Source organism: Sorghum bicolor, chromosome 6 (genome assembly GCF_000003195.3).
Source record: "Sorghum bicolor cultivar BTx623 chromosome 6, Sorghum_bicolor_NCBIv3, whole genome shotgun sequence".
Classification (NCBI taxonomy): Eukaryota; Viridiplantae; Streptophyta; class Magnoliopsida; order Poales; family Poaceae; genus Sorghum; species Sorghum bicolor.
In genome coordinates this window covers 44,879,284-44,904,278 of record NC_012875.2, presented here as the reverse complement: position 1 = coordinate 44,904,278, position 24,995 = coordinate 44,879,284, and the positions used below count along the sequence as shown (strand labels likewise).

Here is a 24,995-nt window from a genome sequence, read left to right as displayed (position 1 = left end):
GCACGGTATTCTTGTATTCTTTTGGCACTGGCAATACCACAGATAATACCTCCCTCAGATAATAAATATACCACAGATAATAAATTCTTCAAATAAAAAAATACCACAGATAATAAATCGCTGCTGGTTTTGCATTGCAAGCTGGCTCGCCGAATATTTGGCAGGTACCACAGCAAAAACAGGCAAAAGATGCTGTCATGCTGCGTCGCGTGAGGCTTGCTGCGTCGCGTGAGGGGCTGCCAAAACAATTTCCCTTACGGCAGAGTTGCAGTTTTCCAGCTCTTGGAAAATGCCTGCCAACAAAAGGAGAGATTAAAGATAGAGTAGAACCATTCCAAAAAAAAAAATACAGCAGATTATCAATTGGCGTGATTAGCCAGTTGTCCTCCCTGATAGACATCACCCCCTTTTTTCCCGTTGCCACTGAAACTGCATTTGGCAGCTTCACATTCAGCCTTCGTCTGCATTTGGCTTCTCATACAGCCTTCTCTCTTTTTTTCTGGCTTCTCATACAGCCTTCTCTTTTTTTTCCTTAAAAAAAGGCTCTTTGCAGTGGAACTGCATTTTTGGCGTTTTATTATGCTGCTGGCTGCTGCTGATAGAAAACCAGAAACTCCTTGTCAAAAAGGACAAAAGAAAACCAGGGACACAGTGAAGCGCAAGTTGATTCACGGATTCCATCATCATCAGAACAAAACTCACATGATCCACCAATTGCTGCTTACATTGTCACAAAAAAATGAAGGTCTGATTTAGGCCTTGTTTAGTTCCCAAAAAAATTTACAAAATTTTTTAGATTCCCCATCACATCAAATCTTTAGACGTATGCATAGAGCACTAAATATAAACAAAAAATAATAACTAATTACATAGTTCACATGTAATTTGCGAGACGACTCTTTTGAGTTTAATTAATCCATGATTGGACAATATTTGTCAAATACAAACGAAAATGCTACCGTATCCATTTTGCAAAAAAAAAAAAATTGAAACTAAACAAGGCATTATTCTTAAGAGAAGACCTCCCTGACGTATCGCAGTTTAAGAAGAATTTTCCCGTTTGCAGGAGCAGGACCCAGAAAATGCCCCGAAGGGCGGAGGCCACTGCGTAGGACACGACTGCAATCCATGTATCACGCTGAAAGCAGCCATGGCTAGTTTCCTCCTCTACTTGGAGGCTTACCATACAGCTAAGAACATCGACTCTTCAGTCTTCACAACAAAACTGCCCTAAATTTTGTTATGATGCATATGTTAGCTACTCAACAAGTGGCTACAATCTTTCATAGAAGAGGAGGGTGGCCTCCGCACACAAAACATCCTCCTCTGAAACTTCTGATACCTGGCCATCCGAGATGTAAAACCACCGCCTGCCAAGGCCTGCAAGTGGTTTCCCTGGATCATCAGGGTCAGGATTTGATGCAACTCTCCTGTAAACTGCATAATGCCCTCCTCCACATTTCCCGTAATGCTCCACGACAGCCGAGAGACCATATAACTTGCTCATTGATGGCTGCGGTGATGATGATGATGAACTACTAGACACATCAACATTTGCCTGAAAATGACAAGTGATCAGATTGTTACAAGCTACCACCCGAATCAGGTAGTAAGATTTTAAAAGTGGAGTAACCAACCATGTGAATTGAGCGGCCACTATCATTTGTTGCTTCTTCCTTACATGGCTGACTTGATAAGTACCCTCCAGTCGGTAAGACATTTAAGCTCATCTGCATATTCAGTTGTCGATATAGATGAAGAGCTTGCTGGCCATCTCTTTGCACATTCATTGCTAAAGGTCCAGCGCCCGATGCACCTCCCGCAAACGGGGACAGATTGAGAAGTAAAGGGAAAGAAATATGTCCCTGCAAGTACTGATCACTTAGTACGCTAACTATATTGTGTGACAAAGCAACCACGTTTCACATATAGCAGCAGGCTTACCTGATGTTTGATGGGCTCACCATCAAGACCGACTGAAGCACGTAGCAAATGAATGCATAGAATCTGGTAGAGAACATACTGGAGGCATTAAGTAATTTATGACAGTTCATGTAAGTCTCAATGAGTACTTCAATTTTGGATACCTTTGGGCACTGGCTGATAATTAACTGCTTTGTTGCTCGTGAAGATGGTGAACATGGCATTTTCTCCAGGGGGAACATATTCCTGCAACTGCAAGTGCCATAGTCGACACAGGTGTGAAGCTTGCTAACCTTTTCCTGTAACAGTTATCAACGAAATTGTCATACTCAACGTTGCAAAGTCAAACTTTATAACAAAACATGGGTGCCATAGAATTTCCAGTGCAGTGATAATTAAGACATAAAGTAGAACATAGTTTACCTCATCAACTTCTGATTTAAGAGATAGATATTTGGCAGCAATGATGTGCCAACACCGATCACAGCGATAATTGTCAAGGTGCTCCACCACAGTGAAGTACTTTAGGCAATCCACCAAGCTACACCCACTGGTCTAGTGTCATGTCATATGATAAATGGAAGGAACAAAAGTATCATTAATGAGCGTGAAAAGCACAGCATATGAATAAAAAGAACTTGAATCACACAATGAAACTTAGGAAGGTTCACGCAGACATACAATATCCCCATTTGTATTAAGCACTGGTGAAAGAGGCAAGCAGTGGAAATTCTCAAAGTCCAATGACAGCTGTGTGATATGTAAAAAGGGCACAACATTAAAAGTTAACAAAATATGAGTATTTAAGTATAAGCTAACTGTTAAAATGTACAAAATTACTTCAATTGGAAATATGAAAACAGCATCTGTAGTTGTTGGCTAAATTACTTCCATAATCATAATTCTCTAATAACATTTACCGCACAGCTAGAAAAGGTAGGGGCATGCACTAGAGATCGTGTCAATATCTATGCATCTAGTGGTAGAGGGAATAAAATGCATCCAGCTATGAAACCAACAGTAGGTAACTTGTTTATAACTTATAAGGCACAGTTTAACAGTGACAAAATAAGAAGCATAGGAATCTACCACAGATGAACAGTTTCTGCAAGACAATATGCTGCCAATTGTCCCATCGAAGGGACCAAATAGATTTTGTTTCCAGCGCTTGCATTCAGGCAGGTTACCTTCCCTTTGCTTGTATACTTTGGAGTGAGAAAGGGTGATGTCTGCCAGAGAACTCCTATGTGGTACATAACAATGGGAAAATTCGTCCCTCAGTGAGATCAGAAGATGGAGAAAAGCTTCCGAAGCGTCCTATAAGGAAAATTAGTTCTCATGATGACTCCACATCTAATACAATACTAAAATATCAAAATAAGATAGAGAAGTAAATAATATACCTGCTGTCTGGTCAAATTGAAGTGACTAACATAGAAACTCAAAGCATGCATTACTCCATGTGGATTCAACACAGTTCTTTCATCTCGAACTATGCTCAAGTCTGCAACATCCAAAGCTCAAGTACAATAATAATAATTTATGAGCATGTAACCAAAAAGCATTTATAATCAAATGGTGGGTGTCAGGAAGAATAGAGTGCCATACGTTTACATTTTGCAGGACATGACTAATTTCAGAAAAAAAAACAAAAAAAAATAAAAGCAGTTCCATTCAGTCATTCTTTATATAGAAGCAAGAATATATTATGTGGAGCAAAGAATCCAAGCAATGCAAATTACAAGGAACCATCAATTCCCAAGAAAACCAGAGCCTAGGAGAAAAGACTGTTGAAAAATTACAGGGTGTATAGATTTCACCACCGATGGGTGCATTAATTACATTGCATATGCAGCAGACTCCGCTTGATATTTGAACTTACAAGCCCTGTACTGTATAGGGGTTCTCATACAACTCAAAATCTCAAAAGGACCCCTGAAATTTACTGCACTAAAGGGACAATACTTGCAATGGACACTGATTCTAGACTCTAGAGTTGTGACAAGATTCCAGTGGGGATCTCAACAGTGATAAGAAGTTCAATAGTTCATAGTAACAATCTTACCTTCCAAGAGAGAACTTAGAGCAAGAAGAAGAGGCATTCTTACAGCCTTTTCTTCAGGTAGCAAGCCATCAGTTGCAAGCAAATTATCTAGAAAGGAAATAAAACCACCACAGCTGGCAAGTGCCTGCCAAGGAAAGGCTATCTTATTTAGCATTAACCCAGCTGGATGTCAGTAGAATTATGGAGTCAATATTTACCTGGAGGATGACATTAAGAAAGCAATTGTTGCCAAGATTTCGCAGACCTCCAACATAGTATACTCTCCCTGACCCCAAAAATAAATTCCTTGGAGAAACCCATGGTATGGACAAACCACTATGCAATGCCTTGCATAACCCGGCAACTCCTAGTCCCAAACCGACAGCAACTGCCGCAAGACTATACTGACGTCTATTTACTTCGCTCGGAGAAAGCAGTCGATTGTCATGCATAAACTTCCCCATAATCCACACCTGAACCAGCAGAAATAGTCTTCATAAAGTTTGCTAATACAAAAAATGACCAAAGGACGAAACTAAAGAAATCATTGCTTGGGCATTGATGTGATAGTACAGCAGATAAGGCAGCCAGGTGTCAACACATAAATAGTAAAAAACAATAATAATGTGCATGGGGTATCTCTATCGCAACAGGCAAATTACTACACTGATCGTCAGCTCCTTATTTTTGTTTATATAAAACATGGCACATTGAATAGTTATTTCAGTAAAATCACCAAGCCCAGTTTTGAGATGAAAATTGGCAATGCCATCGTCCCAAACTGAAACTTCTTCGAGACTTCATCCTATCTCATTGCCCAATAAACAGTACATTGAACACAACCTATATGCTAAGGGGCTAAGAACAGGGGCGGACATGGGTGTACACATGTGCACCCACACCCAGTATAAATGTACATCTAAAATTTTTTCCAAGGAAAAAAAAACGAAGTTAGCAGGCATGTATACACTTGGACTCAGAACAGATCCGAATGCAAATAGCCAGATAGCTTAAGTTAGGGTTCAGGACTTCAGGTGCTGTTTCGCACAGCAGGAAGGGAGGAGAAAAGTGTGCATACCTGGTGGGTGCTCGTCGCCGGCGAAGACCTGCTAAAAGTACTGACGAAGACCTCAGCACCTGGCGTAGGGCGGCGGCGGCGGCGGTCGTCCAGTTGCCGCACGAGAGAGCGCGCGCGGGCACGCGGGTGAGTAGAAGTACAGGCTGTTTGCTGAAGGGAGAGTCCAAACTCCAAACTCCATTTTACTTCCTCCCGTCCAAAAAAAATATTTATATGATTATAGGATTCGCTATTCGCGTCAATCAAATAAACTAAAATTTAATCAAAATTTTAATTTAATTTAATAAATAGTATATCATCAAATAAGTTTATTATCAAGTTTCGTTATTAATTTAATAGTACTTATTTTATATTGTAATTGTTAGTACCTTTTGTTTAATTTTAAATTAAAGTTGAAATCATTTGACTTCTTAAGAAGTGAGATTTTTTTTTGACTAAGGAATATTATCGAGCTTCCATTTGTTTCATTCAGCCGGCTCGGCTCGTAAGAGTAAGACTGATATCCATTAGACCACGAGTGTTGCCTACCGTGTTAGCAAACCTGAATGAGATAGACAGCATAAAGACGAGATCGAGTGTGCAGGACATGATTCCAGGTCATCTACCTAAATACAAGACCAATCACAGTTAAAAAAAATCTTCACTTCCTAAATACAAGACCAATCACAGGTTATTATTTATAAGTCTGTAACCTTACCATGCCTATCTACCTAAATACAAGACCAATCACAGTTTAAAAAAAAAAATCAAACTCCTAAAGATTGAAGGTGTATATTTCACGCTTGTAGCTAAAATCATGAACCGTTCTCCAAGTACTTCAATCCGTTCTGCTCTCTCGGGGCCACGTCATCCTTCGATCTTAGCGGTGTGGAGGCAATGTTCTTGATTATTGCAGCATATAGGTCGAATTCGGCTTTGTACTTGCAGCAGCTGGCCTCGATCCACTTCTCCGCGAGGCTTGTGGAGACGCTGTCTTGGCTATCCCTCTCATGCTCTTCAACCGCAGGCCTTATCTCGTCATACAGGGCGTCGATTTCAGAAACAGCCTGATTCTTCACTTCCTGCGGAATTAGATGGATTATATAAATGTTGCATGCATCTTAAACTTCACATTATTTGCCACTACTATGTTTCAAGAGAAGGGAGTTTTTAATCATAGCAGTCCATTACCTCACAATACAGTATTTCTTCACACGCCAAAGATGATGTAAGCCGGTCGCAAATATCTGGAATATCCAGCTGCTTGGGCAGAACGCGTTTAGGTTTCCTACCACGACGTTTCGGTGCGGGCTTTACAGGGACCAACGCTGAATGGTTGCTGTTGTTTTGGGATCCAGTTTGATTCGCATGATTTGCAGCTTTGGGCACTGAATTCTGAGAAACACCGTGATCATGAGTGTCTTGTACACTATATTCAGTTGACCCATTCTCGACTAAATGAGCTACCATTGGCATGGCATTCAGTGGCTCAATAGTCATTGGTGTGAATTCATTTGAGCTTGCAGTCAATGGCTCAACATTCTTTGGTGCTAATCCATTTGAGCTTGCTGTCAGTTCGTCCACAATAATTGGTGCAAATTCATTGGTTCCAGCGTTTCCAGGATTCTCAGTAATCTGAACTGTGCTGATGTTGTTGTATTCAGCAACCATGCCATGACTTGATAAGAGGATGTCCTTGTTAACGCTTGTAGGTTCGTCATCAGCAGAATCATAAAGAGGGATATTCTCAACAGAAAACCTGCACAGATCAACAGAAACTGCTGTATAATTGGTACTCAAAATCATTGCATCCATAAAAAAAACTTCATGCATCAAAGATTTTACTAGTCAGAATAAGTACATTTGGAAACCAGAGCAAGCATAATTTTCACTAAATAGTACTCCCTCCATTCCAAATTGCAAGTAGTTTAGCTTTTCTAGACATAATGTATAGGTGTGTAACAAAAGCTATGTATATAGAAAAGTCAGGACATATTTTCTTTCCTCTCTCTGTGATGATAAATTAAGACATGAAGTAGTATTAATATTGGTTAAAATATGCAAAGTCCTGCATGTGCCATTTGATAAGTTTTCAAGTCTTCCTTCCAGTTTATCTTAACAGGCAAAGCAAATATGTTGGTAAACAAAATTATTTGCCAATTAGAAACAAGCACATAAAACTTCCACATAAAACTTCTCCCAGAGATAATCCAAGTGAACCTAATTTAGAAACTGACTGAGATAGAATCAAAGCTTCTCATTGGCCCATGTCAAATATATTTTGAAAAGAACAGCTGAACATTATTATATTGTACAGAGACTAACATAAGGTCAAACAAGTGCAACCAACCTGTCATCATCATCTTCCCACAGGTATGTGGCCTCCTGCAACATAGCAATCAACAAAACTACATTAGGCACATATTGAACATATCAAATATCAACTTACAAGGAAATGCAAAAAATGACCAGATAATGATGCAGAATGCTAATCTTCCAAGCAATAAGTAGATAGCACAAAGGCTCAAAACATTATACCAGCAAATGAGCAAATGCAGAAAACCAAAGTGCAATCAATCTTCCGAGGTCTGACAAAGAGGATTGGCATATAATAACTAAAAGATAGTGGCGATTCCTTCTGTCGAACACTAGTGTCAAGCATGAAATAGGAAGGCACATGCACCTCATAATTTGTTCACCCACCTGGAAACCACGTGATTTAGCCCCAAGAAACCCAGAACAACTGGCAGCTCCACAGAGGCACCGCACCATCACACCACCATACCACTCAAAATTGTAGTCATAGGATAATTCCGTTCCAAATGGAATGTCTTGCTTTGCAAAGATTCCAACTCTTACTTCCCCAAGGACATTCCATTTCCTAGTCTCACAATTCGGTTGGCTGTATGCTTCAATTGTGAACTATTAGACTTCATTACTTACAAGTCAATGACAGAAGATTTAAATAATCAAATCACATACATAAGAAGCAAGAATGAAATTTAAATATGTTGTGCTTTACTGCTTTAATACAAACTTTACCATGAATGGTTGATGAATCTCGCAAAGTTCCCTTTTCTTGTTGCATCAATTGACTCATCAGCATTGAGGTAAATGATATAAGCATCCTTTAAACCTAACAAGCTGGATGTTATAGATAGCTAAACAAGAGCCAGTGTGCCACAATCAAATATTAGATGGTAGAGAGTATCTGCAGACCTTGGGTCTCATAAGCTTGAGCTCTCCGTTTGGATTCCTTCCATGATATTACTTCTCCACAGTATTCGATAACAAATTGACCAGCCTAAAATCATTTTTAGTTCCAAGTTACTTAAGCATATTCACTTCAGTATATTGGAGGATATAAGAAAAAAAAAAGCACCAACATAATTCATTCACCATAATATTCTCATCAGCCACAAGGCCCCATCCACGCCCTTCAGTTCTTACAAGTCTTGTCCTGGCATATTGACATTTTTGGAACCGCTACCAACAGAGATTATGTGTCAGCACAATTGCCATTAAAAGTGTAACGTAAAGAATAAGCAACATGCAAGAGTGCAAGACCTCCTAGAATCTGATTTCTTTTTAAGGGATTATTCATACAGACCCCCTCCTAATACATGTGGAATGGAGAGGGAACTAATTTGCCCCCCTCAATCCCTCCCAATCTATTCCAATACACAAAAAATGGGTATATCCAAACAAGCACTGAAGGAAAAAAATGAACTAATAATGTCATATAGAACATTGACACAGTTCCTGGAAAACTTCAATTGCTCCATCATCCTAATACATGCACGGATCAATAACAGGGGCCTGTTTGGATGGTGGCTTGAAAAGGGTGCCTGGGCCAGGCAGACCTCCCAAGCATCCAATTTTTTGGACACCTGGGGCCACGATTTGTTGCCTGGCCAGGCAAATGCCTGCCAGGCATCAATCTGAGCAGGCCCTAGATGCAGCACATGATCACAGAGAAATCACCATGTCCTAGCATTCCAACCTAGCACCCTATTACGATTTTGAATACCTAGAATTGGGCCTTGAGTTTTGAAACTAGAATTGGGTTTTATCAAAATCTGGGTGTTTTGATGCCACAGGAATTGGTACTGGGAGTACTGAACAGAGTCCCGAAGGGTTTTGGGCATTTTGAAATTCCAAAGATTGAATGTGACATTTGAAGTCAGTGAATTAGAAGGACGAAATGCATATCATGTTAGTTCAGAATCAAGTCACATATGTTTGACTTGCTACTACATTATTCTACCAGCAATCAGAATATAACATTAGGCAAAATTGGTTTTGTAGCACCCAAAGATTTGGTTTTAGAAAAGCTAGCACCGTGAGAGTATGGTACAGTTTAATAGCACCAAATGAACAAAAGGCTAAGCTTTTAGAACTTTGCTAACTTCTGTTAGCATTCTCACTATTTTCCCATTTCGGTCTGCAACAAGAAACGCTACAGTGTCCCATGGCTTTTCTATTTTGAAAGTGCATGTATGGAGATGCAATCTACTCTATGCTTTTCTTCTCACCCTGCTGACTCAAAGCACCTCGGCTGAGTGACCCAAGCAGCAGCCTCTGGCAAACCCTCCTTCTGTCATTGGCAGCCAACAGGCTGCCAGGGCCGATGGGCTGAAAGTTCGGCTCAGTTATCTTTATAAGTTTATTTATCTTTGTACTTGCAATTTATATTAGTCCCAGATAGGTTATTTAGCAAAAGAGGTGAAGTAGAAGGGACATAAATATTTGTAGACTCTATTGATATAACCAAGCAATGAATTATGAAGAAACAATTCTAGTCTCCCTCAAGCTCTTGGCAAAGCATAAGGCCCAGTTATCCCAAAATACCCCCTCAATCTCTCAAGCTCTTGGCAAAGCATAAGGCCTAGTTATCTATCCCAAATATCCATCACCATAACATCTGGCACCTCGCCCATAACATCTGGTATCTAGAGTCCAGCGATCCTCTTCCATCAGCCGGATCCTCCAGCACCTCCGATCCTCCATCAGCCGTTTCAAACAAAAAACAAATATCGATCTAGATCGCCGCGTCGCCTACCTCATCCATCGTGCCGCGCCGCCACAGCAACGCCACCAGCCGCCGCCGCACCCCCATCACCATAGCCGCCGCGCCACAGCCTCATCATCTCCACCTGCCACCGTCGCCGCCCACCCTCGTCGTCACGCCGACCACCCTCGTTGTCGTGCCGACCACTCCAGCAAGGGGCTCGGGCAAGAGCTTCCAGCAGCAAGAGCTTCCAGTGGTGGCAGCCTTCCCTGGTTCAAGGGGCTCAAGCCACAACGACCTCCAGGGTGACCAGCTGGCTACTCGTCTCTTCCCATGGGATCCAGGACGCTCTCGGCACCTTCCTCGACCACTATCACTGCAGCTCGAGGACGAGCTGGTCCTCAAGGGAGGGGGAGATGTCATGGGCAGCCAACAGGCTGCCAGGGCCGATGGGCTGAAAGTTCGGCTCAGTTATCTTTATAAGTTTATTTATCTTTGTATTTGCAATTTATATTAGTCCCAGATAGGTTATTTAGCAAAAGAGGTGAAGTAGAAGGGACATAAATATTTGTAGACTCTATTGATAAGCAATGAATTATGAAGAAACAATTCTAGTCTCCCTCAATCTCTCAAGCTCTTGGCAAAGCATAAGGCCTAGTTATCCCAAAATACCCCCTCAATCTCTCAAGCTCTTGGCAAAGCATAAGGCCTAGTTATCTATCCCAAATATCCATCACCATAACATCTGGCACCTCGTCCATAACACCTTCCCTCATGACCTATCGCTCCTCTTCTCCAAGTGCCCAGTGACACATTCATAGTCTTCTGCTAGGTCACAGTTGTTGAATAATTTGCTGCTGGACTTGCAAAGAAGTCTGCAACTGCAGACCAATCTTCAGTCAAGGCTGCAGCTTGGTGACTAGAAATGTGAAACTAAAGACCAGCTTTGAAAGGTTGAACAGCAGTCAAGCTGTAGTGGGAACACTTGACTAGGAGTAGTGAGGACACAGATTTTTGGTAGGCCATTGTGTCCTTAGCTAATAAGTATTGCAGGCTTATCCTGCAGCTAGGATAGTAGACTGACTGCAGTACAGCAGCCCACCTTCAGTAGCTTCAGTTCATACACAAACTAAACCTACCCCTTTGTGTATATAAGTGCAGCCCTAGTAATGTATTTTTCAGTTCAGTTGCCACAAACCAAAGAGCAGAGCTCTGGCCAGCGCTGGTGCTTGTGCTATGTGTGTGTGCTTGAGCTCAACCCCTTCTTCTACCTCTAGCCATAGTGAGTGAGTGTGTGGGTGTGCTGGTAAGCTTACTGCTTACCTGTGCAGGAATCCCAGGGACTAACAAGTGGTATCAAAGCCGTATAGCTGCGTCGCCAGACTAACCGCCAGCGATGGCACCTGGCTCAGAGACTGCTGACAGCAGCAGTGCTGCTGGGGCTGCCCAGCCACGACAGGAGGTCGTGGTGCGCACCGTGCGGGAGGTCAGCGGCACAAGTTGGCCGATGCTGACTCGCACCAACTATGGCGAGTGGGCGGTGACCATGAAGGTCAAGCTCAGAGCCCGACGGCTTTGGAATGTCATTGACAAGGGCACCGACAAGGAAGAAGACGACATGTCAGCGATGGAGGCTATCCTCGCTGCTGTGCCGACGGAGTACAGGGAGCCGTTGGGGGCGAAGAAGACTGCTAAGGAGGCGTGGGAGGCCATTGCTGCAATGCGCGTCGGCTCTGATCGCGCAAAGAAGGCAACGGCCCAGCTGCTGAAGCAGGAGTACGCCAACCTCAAGTTCAAGGATGGAGAGTCGGTGGAGGAGTTCTCCCTCCGCCTGTCGTCGCTCATCAGCAAGCTGGGGAGCTACGGCGTCACCATCAACGAAGAAGAGGCAGTCTCCAAGTACCTCCACTCCGTGCCACCGAAGTACATCCAAATTGCTCTCTCCATAGAGACAATGTTGGACCTGTCCACCCTCACTATTGAAGATGTGACGGGCCGTCTACGGGCGGTGGACGAGCGCATGGAGCAGGCCACAGCAACGACGGACAGCGGCAAGCTGCTGCTGACAGAGGAGGAGTGGGCTGCCCGGATGAAGGAGAAGAAGTCCGGGGAAGCCTCCTCCAGCCGCGGTGGCGATGGCAAGCGCCGTGGCAAGGCTTCTTCGGAGAAGAAGAAGAAGAAGAAGATCGACCCCAACGCTTGCAGGCGCTGCGGGAAGACAGGCCATTGGGCAAAGGAGTGCCCAAATCGCAAGCAGGAGAAGAAGGCCGAAGCTCATTTGGCGCAGGCTGATGATGATGATGATGATGATGAGGCTACTCTCATGATGGCGACGTTCTGTGCACTGCACGACGTTGAGGCCAAGGAGAAGGGAGAGGTGATGGCGGTACAGGAGCACGGGAAGGCTCTGAAGGCCGTCAACCTCGACGAGCCGCGTGCCCAAGTCCACCTCGGACGTGTGGGCAGCGAGCAGGAGCAGCAGTGGTACCTGGACTCCGGCGCCAGCAACCACATGACAGGTTCCAAGGAGGCCTTCTCCGAGCTCGACGGGAACGTGACCGGCACGGTGAAGTTTGGTGACGGCTCAAGGGTGGCGATCCAAGGGCGTGGCACCATCATCTTCAGGTGCCAGAACGGCGAGCACCGCGCACTGACGGATGTGTATTACATCCCGCAGCTGCGTTCAAACATCATCAGCATTGGCCAGCTAGATGCGCGGCAGCGAGGTGCTGATCAAGGACGGCGTCCTCAAGATCAGGGACCGGGAGCAGCGACTTCTTGCCAAGGTGAAGAGGTCCCGGAACCGGCTGTACCTTCTCAACTTGAAGGTGGAGCAGCCCATCTGCCTTGCTGCACAGCGCATGGAGGAGCCATGGCTGTGGCACGCCCGCTATGGCCATCTCAGCTTCGACGCCCTCGGCAAGCTGGAGAAGATGGTCCGGGGGCTGCCTCACATTGAGCACGCAGGTGAGCTGTGTGACAGCTGCCTGGCCGGGAAGCAAAGGAGGCTGCCGTTCCCGAAGATGGCGAAGTATCGCGCGGCTGAGGCCCTGGAGCTGGTCCACGGTGACCTCTGTGGGCCAATCACGCCGGCGACACATGGAGGCCGCAAGTATTTCATCTTGCTGGTAGATGACTGCAGCCGGTTCATGTGGCTGCAGCTTTTGACCAGCAAGAGCGAAGCGGCGGAAGCAATCAAGAAGTTCAAGGCACGCGTGGAGGCGGAGAGCAGCAAGAAGTTGCGCGTGCTGCGGACTGATCTTGGAGGCGAATTCACTTCTATGGAGTTCGCTGCGTACTGTGCGGAGGAAGGTGTGGTGCGCCACCACACCGCACCGTACACACCACAGCAGAATGGCGTGGTGGAGAGGCGCAACCAGACCGTGGTCGGCATGGCGAGGTCGATGATGAAGGCCAAGAAGATGCCGGCGGAGTTCTGGGGCGAGGCGGTGACCACAGCGGGGTTCATCCTCAACCGTGCGCCCACCAAGGCCTTGAAAGGCAAGACGCCGTTCGAAGCTTGGCATGGACGCAAGCCTAATGTCTCCTTCCTCAGGACATTTGGTTGCATTGGCCATGTCAAGAACACAAAGCCCCACCTCGGCAAGCTGGAAGACAGAAGCACGCCCATGGTGCTGTTGGGCTACGAGGAGGGCAGCAAGGCCTATCGGCTCTATGATCCCAAGAGAGGTAAGGTGGTGATCTCTAGGGATGTGGTGTTCGATGAGATGGCTGCTTGGGATTGGGTGCAGCAAGGCGCCGGCGAAGCTGGTGGCGTCAGCAGCACCTTCACCATCGAGCACTTGGTGATGCAAGGAGGAGGTGGCGCTGGAGCGCAGGCTGTTGCTGCTACTGTTGGAGAGCAGGCTGCTGCAGATGCTGGAGAGCAGGCTGCAGCTGCTACAGAGCAGGCTGCTGCTGCAGAACAGACTGCTGCTGGAGAGCAGTCTCCACCAGCAGCAGCGCATTTACCTCCACCACAGTCTCCTGCGACAGCAGGACAGGGGACACCACCACTGGAATTCGCTTCTCCACCCACCAACATCGATGAGTACGTGGATGCTTTCCACGACGGCGAGGAGGTCCGGTTCAGACGCGTGGACAACATTGTCGGCGAAGGGCGAGCTCCTGGGTTGGCTAGTCGGCTTCTAGATGACCCAGAGCTACTCCTTGTTAGCGCAGAGGAGCCGCCAACGTTCACAGTGGCTGAACGGGACGCCAATTGGCGTCGGGCAATGTTGGAGGAGATGAGGGCGATCGAGGACAATGGGACATGGGAGCTGGTGGATCCACCGGCGGGCTGCAGGCCAATTGGGCTAAAGTGGGTCTACAAGGTGAAGCGGGATGAGCGCGGTGCCATTGTCAAGTACAAGGCTCGGCTTGTTGCCCGCGGTTTTGTGCAGCGTGAGGGCATCGACTTCGAGGAAGTCTTTGCTCCGGTAGCGCGCATGGAGTCCGTTCGCTTGCTGTTGGCTATGGCAGCAGCGAAGGATTGGCGTGTCCACCACCTCGACGTCAAGTCTGCGTTCCTCAACGGCGAGCTTGCGGAGACGGTCTTCGTCAAGCAAGCTCCAGGCTTCGCCGTCAAGGGTGCTGAGCACAAGGTGCTCAAGCTGCGCAAGGCGCTCTACGGGCTGCGGCAGGCCCCTCGAGCGTGGAACGCCAAGCTTGATGCTACCTTAGGCGAGCTTGGGTTCGCTCGCTGCGCCACAGAGCACGCGCTCTACACGCGGCGACGGGGGAAGGAGGAGCTCGTCGTCGGCGTGTATGTGGACGATTTGATCGTCACTGGAGCGCGAGCGGAGGACATTGATCGTTTCAAGCACGAGATGGCAGCTCGATTTAAGATGAGCGATCTCGGCATGCTCTCCTACTACCTCGGCATTGAGGTGAGGCAGGGGAAGGAGCACATCTCCCTGGGCCAGCATGCCTATGCGGAGAAGCTGCTGGAGCGCGGCGGCATGGCAGATTGCAAGCCGTGCGCGACTCCAATGGAGGAGCGGCTGAAGCTAAGCAAGCACAGCACCGCTGCGAAGGTTGACGCGACACGCTACCGGAGCATCGTCGGTGGGCTGCGCTACCTCACTCATACCCGGCCGGACATTGCGTTCGCGGTTGGGTACGTCAGCCGTTTCATGGAGGACCCGCGAGAAGATCATTGGATGGCGGTCAAGAGGCTGCTGCGCTACGTCAAAGGGTCGCTTGATCAAGCGATCATCTTCCCCAAGCGTGGCGGCAAAGGTGGGCTAAGGCTCACGATCTTCAGCGAGACACCCCCCAAGACTAAAGGTGAGCCGGAGCTCACTGTTTTCAGCGATGCAGACATGGCAGGCGACATTGATGGTCGACGGAGCACCTCTGGTGTGCTCGTCTTCCTTGGAGCAGCGCCCATTGCTTGGCAGTCGCTGAAGCAAAAAATCGTGGCGCTATCGACATGTGAGGCGGAGTATGTCGCAGCAGCCACGGCGGCATGCCAGGCTGTCTGGCTGCGCCGGCTGTTGGGCGAGCTGACTGGCAAGGAAGCTCACCCGCCAGCCCTGATGGTGGACAATCAGCCCGCCATCGCCCTTGCAAAGAACCCAGTCCTCCACGACCGCAGCAAGCACATCGACACTCGTTTTCACTTCATCCGTGATTGTGTCGATGGAGGTCAGATTGTTCTGGAGTTTGTCGAAACCGGACGACAGCTCGCAGACATCCTCACCAAGCCACTCGGCCGTCTTCGGTTCATGGAGCTGAGGACCAAGATTGGAATGGTGGAAATCAAGCAAGAGCAGCAAGATTAGGGGAAGAATTGTTGAATAATTTGCTGCTGGACTTGCAAAGAAATCTGCAACTGCAGACCAATCTTCAGTCAAGGCTGCAGCTTGGTGACTAGAAATGTGAAACTAAAGACCAGCTTTGAAAGGTTGAACAGCAGTCAAGCTGTAGTGGGAACACTTGACTAGGAGTAGTGAGGACACAGATTTTTGGTAGGCCATTGTGTCCTTAGCTAATAAGTATTGCAGGCTTATCCTGCAGCTAGGATAGTAGACTGACTGCAGTACAGCAGCCCACCTTCAGTAGCTTCAGTTCATACACAAACTAAACCTACCCCTTTGTGTATATAAGTGCAGCCCTAGTAATGTATTTTTCAGTTCAGTTGCCACAAACCAAAGAGCAGAGCTCTGGCCAGCGCTGGTGCTTGTGCTATGTGTGTGTGCTTGAGCTCAACCCCTTCTTCTACCTCTAGCCATAGTGAGTGAGTGTGTGGGTGTGCTGGTAAGCTTACTGCTTACCTGTGCAGGAATCCCAGGGACTAACAACAGTGGCCTGCAGCTGGTGCATGCACCCTGACAAGATCAGGGAGGTTTGGTCCCTGCGGCATGTGGGTGTTACCAACCTCCCTTGCCCTGGCACATGCTCCAGGTCTTGGAAAACCAGCCAGCAGCAGGTAAGGAACCCCCTTTCAGTTTTATTTGAATTGATGGTGAACCCTAAAGTTTGGGGGAAATCAACAATTCAAACCCTAAAATTGGTTGTTTCGTTTGCCGTTGAGTATCAAAGCAAAAAAAAAAAGGTAGAATAAATTCATGGACCTCCTACATTTCCCATGGGTAAGAACATGACTCTACGTCTCTAGCCTACCTTTCCAACCTAACTTTGTTTATCTCTGCGCAAGATGTGCTTGCTATCTACTGTATAAGGGCCTGTGTGGATCACTTGGACTAACTAATGGCCTAAAAATAGTCCTAGTCCATTCAAACAAGCAAACTAATAGGTGGACTAATTTTTAGTCTAGACCCCAACTAACAACTAGTCCATTAGGTGGGCAATCCCAGCTAATGGAACTAATAGGTGTCCATGGAACTTTTAGTTGGGGATTCAAACGCACCACAATAATTCTTTAGCTAGCTTAACTTTAGCTAACTAATTTTTAGTTTGAACTAACAACTAGTCCTAGTTCATCCCAACAAGCAATAAATCTTTTGTTCCAGGGTGAACCCAATGACAGTGTAGATTTGAGAAGATAGTGAGCACGTATGTGCATGTCAGCATGTCTATAATGGTATAAAGGAGTATTGCAAGGGCAAAAGGATAAACTGGGCGTGGACTTAGAGTAACCAAGTAAAGGCAGATGATTGCAATAGATGGAGAAGTTCACAGAATGCTAAGAAGCCAAAGATTGAAAACTTTCGGTGATATTAAAGTGTACCAGAACCAGAATCTTTTGGTGTTATTTTTATCTAAAATAAGGATCTTTCGGTGCCATGGACCAATTTTGTGTTATCCATGCATTAAGCTGCCCTATGTTGAAATCATATACTTTCCCTTCCCAGTGCCGGGTTAGGAAAATTGAACCATCAATGATACAGAGCGAAACTAATGAATCAGGCATCAGATAACTTTGAACTTATAGCACTAGTACCAAGATAACAAAGTCTTGCCTGATTCTTGCAGTAAACACCACATCGGCAATAGCCAGGCGTGCATTCTGTGTTAGTCAATAAATTCAAGCACCTATCTCCACATGGACTCTCTGGATCCAAGATATCATACTGGCACTCGCACACAGCTATGTCCTCCTCTGTCTGCCTCTTGTGCCTCCAAAAGATAACACAGGAAGTCAGGTAGTATAACATTCCCATAACAACAGAAAACAAGAGGAAATGTGGATGTAGGATGGTGCCTCAATGGACAGATTGAGAAAGAACTAAAGCAGAACTACTCGGTTGCTCACTTTCTGTAGGAAAAATCGTTCCTGTCAATGTGGATGTACGATGGAGACTCTACGCATTCTTCCTCCTACAATACAAATAAATGGACGAATTCAGCATACAGAGAAACAATATACAAAAAAAAACACATCTTCCGGACAGCCTCGTTCAGAAGAGATGGAAAAAATGAGTTCCAAGCAGCAGAAACACCATTAGCATTCGTGATTCGTCGACTATGGAACAGCAGGCAGCAACAAGACGGCCTGAAAAAAGAAAGGTTCGGGCTGAAATTAGAATTAAGAGGTGGGGATGAACGAATCTTACGACAAAGGCAAAGCTGAAGGAAGAGTTCTTCACTCTTCAATAATCTGAATAATCTTGAAGAAGTGAGGCTAAAATAAAGTGAGGCGAACTTCCGGCACTCCGGATCAGGGGCAGACCCAGGTGTACACATGTACACTCAATAATTTTTGCAAAGCAATCAAAGTTAGTAGGCATATACATGCATATACACCTGTAATTAGATTCAGATTGGATTACAAATAGTATGTTAGGGTTTGGGCGCACGAGTTTTTTTACCTATGAATTACGTTAAGGTTTGGGCGCACGGTTTCGCACAGCAGGAAGGGAGGAGCAAGGGGAGGGTATACCTAGTGTCCTGGTGGTGCTCGTCGCCGGGCAAAGTGGCCAGTGGCGAAGTAGGACAGCAGCGACGGTCGCAGGGACACCGGGGCTGCAGAGGGCGGACGCCGTGCCGGAGATGGTCGCGAGGATGCTGGGCCCCAGGTGGTGCTCGACCGACCGCAGTCTCCTCTCCGGGTTGCGGCGCGGCGAGCGGATGGAGATCGACCGCGGGCGAGACGAGTCCAGGCAGTGGGCCAAGGGGCGTGCGGGCAATGGCAATTTCCTCTCTCGCCTACTTCAAAGATTCTCACTCATTAAATATTAAAGCACATATATAAAACATTAAATATAAATAAAAAATAATTAATTATAAAGTTTATTTAAAATTTATGAGATAAATTTTTTCAAATCAAATTAATTTATAATTAAATAATATTTATCAAATATAAACAAAAATACTATATTATCTATTTTGCAAAAATTTTAGAACTACACAAGGCTTCAGCTTCTTGCAGCCATCTTCACGTGCGCGGGTACTATGCCGGTCAGCATACCATGGCAGGCCTTGTTTAGTTTCGAAATTTTTTTGGTTTTCAGAACTATAGTATTTTTGTTTTTATTTGACAAACATTGTCCAATCATAGAGTAACTAGGCTTAAAAGATTCATCTCGCGATTTACAGGTAAACTGTGCAATTAGTTTTTATTTTCGTCTATATTTAGTGCTTCATGCATGTGCCGTAAAAATCGATGTGACAGGGAATCTTGAAAAATTTTAGGTTTTTAGGGTGAACTAAACAAAGCCGCAACTGTGAAACCAGTCAGTGGGCCGCTGCAGGGGTGAAATAGAAAAAAAAAAGGGACAAAAAGAAGAAGATGAAGCCAATTTAGTTTAGATGAAGTCAATTTAGTTTAGAAATATGTGAAATTATATTGACATGTTTCTAATATTATAAATAGTAATGGTATATATTTTCTAAACCGTGATACTTTAAATGGTATGTATCTAATTTATCCTATACTTGGCGGCAATGACGGACTCAGGATTTTGTAAAGACTAGGGCCAAATTAACCATAATCTATATATGTTGTGTGTGGAATTCAGATTTTATTAAGAACAGAGTAAATGTAGTAGTAGAATTGCAAGATTCAATTATTTCATAAATAGGATCAGGACCTTCTTGAGGATGCGGGGGGACTCGATGAAGCGTTGGTTGATCTTATGCTCCTTCCTCTTAGCGATGATGTGGTTCCACGCTCGACGGTGATTTGTATAACAGATCAGGTGCCGGTGGTTGCCAACTGCCCAACTATGGTGCAGTGACAAGGCACTGGCAGGTGACGGGCACCAGCGACGAGCGGTGGTGCGAGTGGGTGTGCATTTGCGTGAGAGAGGCGAGACAACAAGAGGTGTCTAATCCTAATCTAACTAGATTGGTTGGCTTGAAAGTTGTTGACTAAACTCTAATAAACTAATAACTAAACTAAAACATTTTGAGCTCTACCTAGCCTACCTAGTCCATGACTAGGGCCTTGGCCCTAGTGGTCCTAAACCTGAGTCTGCCAATGCTTGGCGGTATCCACAGGTGATCCGTCTAGAGCTTTGGCATGCCTACACATTCTTCGGTGTCTTATACATCTCTATATATTATTATCTTATTGAATAAATAAAAAAAAGTATGAACTTAAAGTTATATAGAAACAAAATGTTAAAAAAGGTATAGTCTACCTTACCTATTGCATCTTGTCCTTTCTGACATAAGTCAACACTCCATCTAACCTTATCCATCCACCTCCTACATTACATGTCTCCTCTCGTCCACGCTTCTCATCTGTCGGCGCTGCCTCTTACTTATCGATGCTACCTCTATCTCATTTAGGTTATGATTGTCGCCTATGTAACCTCATGCCTATCATCCCTGCCCGTCCTTCTCCCACCATCCGTCTACTACCTCTAGTTGCACCATGGCGCACCTTCCTTCTAGCCGAGTCTACCACTAGTCTCCTCCAGACGCGCTTATCGCCTCTGCTGCTACCTGTCATCTCTTTCTCAAGCAACACGGCCTTAGATCTGGGGCACGCCGCCCATTTTCCATCTACCCCCTTAGACAGGACAGTGCCCCTTCAACTAGCACATAAGCGTGCTTAGGTGAGCACCCTATGGAACATTAGGGCGAGCTCGGATACAAGGAGAGAAGAGGCAGCCACCACCCTCTGCGAATAGACTGAGAGTATGGAGAATCGACTAAGGAGAGAGAAGAAAGAAAGTAAAAAAGACAATAGGCTCACATATGGATCCGCATGTCAAGTGTTCCATCTCATTTTGAGGAGTGTCATGTATATCCAAAGGAGTGATGTTCACGTCAAAGATGTAGGAGATGAAGTGCAAAACTTGCCACTAGGGTAGGAGGCCAAGATGGCAAAGCATAAAAGATTAAATGCTAGCGCAAAAGATGTGGATGCATATTTGTGGAACTTTCTAGATAAATAATGAGTACACATGAGACATGTTTGTCATGTTTCGTAGCAAAAACTAAGATACTTTAGGTTTAGATATTCTTGTATGATAAAAATATCTAAGAAATATAAAGATATTAGAATATATAAAAATATATATTTACAATACCATAGTGACCATGAGCAGGTATAAATAGGAGTGTCCATTGATGTGTTTTATTCACATCCATAATACGCCATCATAAATAATAAAGTCATAAGGACAACTCTATCCAAGCCTCTATTTAAGGTCTAATAAGTCATTTCAATTTTAAGAACTCAAACACATGAAAACCCTCTCCTACAACCCCTGTTCAACACTCGATGGACGAGAGACTCTCATTTCTCTCTCTTGGATTCTTAGATGTAGGATCATTTTATTTTTCTTTCATATTCTTCCTTTCTTTCTTCACGTAAAGCTGACAAGTGAGGGAAGTCCAATATTAAGTAAAAGAAATTTAGGAGATCAGTTGGAGTGCACTAAAAAGTAGGGGATGAAAATTTGAAAACTATTAATAATGTCTTATACATTGTTGTTCACATTTATTATTATATATAGTCTTAGGTTTTTTAAAAAATTATGTACACCCCAACGTTGCAAAATCATGTCTGTCATTGCTCCAGATCAACAAGAGAGGAGAAGGGAGATGTGACACTTAGATGTGAATATTATAGAGACGAGGTGGGCGCTGACGCGCGGAGGGTAGAGAATGTTGGTGATGGCAGAAGGAAGGAAGAGGCGAAAGATCCCTCATGAAGGAAGGTAGCGCGGGGACGCCAGGCTCGTTGACGAGGGGAAGGAGGACATCGGCAACTAAGATAGCACGGTGAAAGCCCTAATTTGGTTTTGGATAATTGATGAAATCCTAGTACTAATCTCTATATTAAGTATGTGTAGACTTAATGAGGTTAGTACATGCCAAGTGATGATCATGGTAATGATGGTGATGACTACAAGATGATCAAGTGCTCAATATGGAAAAGAAGAAAGATAAAAACAAAACTCTATGGAGATCAAGACAAAAGTATTGCTTAGGGTTTTAGTTTTGGTGATCAAGACAGCATAGAGGGTGTGATCACATTTAGAATAGATAGTTGTACTATAAAGAGAGAAATTCTTTGGCTAAACGGTTATCAAGTGCCACTAGGTGTCATTGTTTATGTACATGCATTTAGAACCTAGTGAGCTAACTTAACTTCTTTGAAGAAAATATTTGTGAAAGTGTTAATACACTTGCACATATTGGTACACACCTGGTGGTGTTGGCACACTTTGTATAACACTCCAAATTTTTGAATTTCAAATTTAGTTTAAATTTGATTTATTTTTTTGGCTTAGTTTGATTTTTTGGGAAATTATTAAATAATTTACAAAATTAAATAAAATAAAATATAAGGTAGAAAACTTGTTTGTGTGCATTCATCCTGCTGCACTTATTTTTGTTTGATCTGTTTGTTTGTGCTTGTTTCAGTTTTGGAGCAAGAAAGAATTAACTAGGAGAAATCTGTTAAAAAAAAGAAAAAAAGGGGGGCAAGCGCCCTCTCTAGGCCGGCTTCTCTCCCCAGCCCAGCAGCCGCGCCCTCCCCTCTCCCCTCTGCGGCCCAGCAGCGGCCCAGCCGCAGAGCCGCAGCGCGCAGCCCGCAGCGCCCCCTGCCCCTGCCCCCGCCCGCAGCCGCTGACGCGTGGTCCCCGCAGGTGGGACCCACCGTCGTCCCTAACCTCTCGTCCGAAACGGACGGGGAGTCCGCGCCGCCACCCCGGCTTCCGAGCCGCACGCGCACCCCGAGGTTCACCCTAGCCTATTTAAGGCGTCCCTCGGCCGCCCGCACCCCCCCTAAACCCTAGCCTCGCTCCCGAGCCGCCGCGTGTTCGTTTCGCCGAAACCCGCGCCGCCGCCGTCAACCTCGCCGCCTGTCGACGAAAGCTGGTCGGCAGTCTACCTTGGGGTATACCCACGGTAGTAGTTTATCGGTAGACGGTGCGCAAACTACGAACTCGATGGTGACGCAAGACACAGGCAAGCTTTTTATCTAGGTTCGGCCGCCAAGTTGGCGTAATACCTACGTCCTGCGTCTGATTGTATTGATTTGTGTTGAGCGAATAATCGTGTCCTAGGGGGGTCCCTTGCCCCTCCTTATATAGTCCGAAGGGCAAGGTTACAGATCTGGAAACTAATCCTAGTCGGTTACAATTGCCATAGATAGTTCGATATCAATTCCTATTCTAACCTATTAGAATCCTGCTTGATCTTCACGGCTTGTTCCCTTGCGCGAAACTCCAAGCTGTCGGATCAAGCTTTAAGCTTGTCTCGTAATGGGCCAAGTCTCCTGGCCCAAGTGCATCGAAGAAGCCAATTGTTCGAAGAATGCATGGTGCTCTTGAGAAAAAATATTTCCTTTCCGGTGAAGTGTGCCCACTTTACTTTTCTGAAAAGTACGGATCCTCAAAAAAGTAAACATATTCACCGCAAGGTGAAGTGTGCCCACTTAGTCCCCGAGCCTGGTAGTAGGTGACGTAGGCACGTGGTGCCAGGATCAAAAGAAAATTCCCCAAAGTAGTGTTGAGACTGAGATGCATCGCTAGATGCATCGTACCGATGTAGTCCCCGAGCTTGCTGGAAGGCGAAGTATGAACCTTGTAGCAAGGTCTAAAAAATTAAAATTACCCAGTCCCCGAGCATCTCATGCTCATTTATCATCGAATAGATTTATCAATTTGACGAGCTGGTCAACCAGTCCCCAGGTGTACAATGCTCGGAGATCGATACAGCCCGCTGATTCCCGAACTAATAGACTAGGCGACCAGTCCCCGAGCATCAAGCGCTCGGTGGTCGGTGCAGTCCCAACAAATTTAACGACCAGTCCCCGAGCATCAAGTGCTCGGTGGTCGGTGCATTCCATGAAGTTCCGAGTTGATAGACTGGGCGACCAGTCCCCGAGCTTCAAGTGATTGGTGGTCGGTGCAGTCCTTGAAGTTCCGAGTTGATAGACTGGGCGACCAGTCCCCGAGCATCAAGTGATTGGTGGTCGGTGCAGTCCTTGAAGTTCCGAGTTGATAGACTGGGCGACCAGTCCCCGAGCATCCAGTGCTCGGTGGTCGGTTCAGTCCTTGGATCGTTGACTCTCTACCATGTTTTGTCTGCTTGTTTTGAAAAATTTTACCACATAAAGGTTGACGTGACGAGACCTCCTGACGGGATGTCAGATGGCAGCATGAAAAGTTGCGCCTGGCAACTGTACAGCCGCCCTTTGCGCGGTTTGAGAAAAGGAAACCATCAATTTGTACGAAAACTCCGTCGCATTAATTGTCGATAATCATTGAAAACCGAAGCGCCGCGTCCGCCGTATGGCCCGCCCACTTCCCAAGAATGCGGGAAGTGGGAGGGGTGGAGTTGCGGTTTATAAAATCCTAACATTAACCCCGTATTGCTTACCCTGCCATTGCCTTCAAGCTTTCCGCTCTCGCCTTCTTCAACCACCTGCATCCTCCTAGCTCGAAATCACTCCCGCATCTCCAATGGCGAAGAGCGACTCCAAGAAGAGGGCCGAGCTGATGGCCAAGGAATGGAAGAAATCTCGCAGCACCGCAAAGTCCCTCGGTGACCTCGTCGATATGGGACTCCTGCACAGCCCGGAGCTCGGCGGCTGGAGGGCGCCTGAGGGGGAGAGCTACCCTGACCCCCGCGCCGGTGAGATCGTAGTGTTCGAGGATTTCCTTAAGAGGGGTTTTGGGGTGCCTGTTCATCCTTTTCTTCAAGGTCTTCTTTTGTATTATGAGATCGGGATTTGCAATCTGCACCCGAACTCAATTCTTCTCATTTCCACTTTTATCCATCTGTGCGAGGCCTATGTTGGCATAGAACCGCACTTCGATCTCTTTCGCTATCTTTTTTGTTTAAGAAAAAAGGGAGCGGTTGGAGGCTCCAAGGTTGCAGGTGGAGTATACCTCAACCTTCGCGACAGGATGAAGAACCGTTATCTGCACTGCCCATGGAACACTTCCCTAATCGAATGGTACAAGAAGTGGTTCTACATCAGGGAAGAACCGGGCAGCTCCACGTTCTGCGACGTGGGGTACATACCCGAGAAGAGGATAAGCTGGACCGACCGCCCAGAGTTCGACGGCCAAGTGGCAGACCTGATG

The 24,995-nt window shown here is 45.8% G+C and overlaps 2 protein-coding genes across 3 annotated transcripts; both read right to left on the bottom strand.

Moving 5' to 3' along the window:
• On the bottom strand, nt 885–5,218 carry LOC8073997 (ubiquitin carboxyl-terminal hydrolase 27). The gene is made up of 11 exons (XM_021462222.1): nt 5,046–5,218; nt 4,186–4,440; nt 3,989–4,112; nt 3,327–3,427; nt 3,013–3,240; nt 2,605–2,673; nt 2,347–2,478; nt 2,088–2,222; nt 1,945–2,007; nt 1,638–1,865; nt 885–1,558 (listed from the first exon to the last, which is right to left on the bottom strand). Exons 2-11 carry the CDS (start codon nt 4,429–4,431, stop codon nt 1,274–1,276), a joined length of 1,611 nt encoding a protein of 536 aa, XP_021317897.1. The 5' UTR covers nt 4,432–4,440; nt 5,046–5,218; the 3' UTR covers nt 885–1,273.
• Nucleotides 5,578–18,643, bottom strand: LOC8077608 (histone-lysine N-methyltransferase ASHH1). Of its 2 annotated transcripts, XM_002446439.2 has the most exons (11): nt 18,383–18,643; nt 17,943–17,995; nt 17,756–17,820; nt 17,463–17,619; nt 8,424–8,510; nt 8,244–8,328; nt 8,067–8,160; nt 7,728–7,926; nt 7,375–7,409; nt 6,216–6,783; nt 5,578–6,106 (listed from the first exon to the last, which is right to left on the bottom strand). In XM_002446439.2, exons 2-11 carry the CDS (start codon nt 17,949–17,951, stop codon nt 5,840–5,842), a joined length of 1,566 nt encoding a protein of 521 aa, XP_002446484.1. In that variant the 5' UTR covers nt 17,952–17,995; nt 18,383–18,643; the 3' UTR covers nt 5,578–5,839. The 2 variants fall into 2 exon arrangements, with proteins under 2 accessions (XP_002446484.1, XP_021319506.1); XM_021463831.1 differs by lacking the exons at nt 17,463–17,619; nt 17,756–17,820; nt 17,943–17,995; nt 18,383–18,643 and having other exon boundaries at nt 8,411–8,510.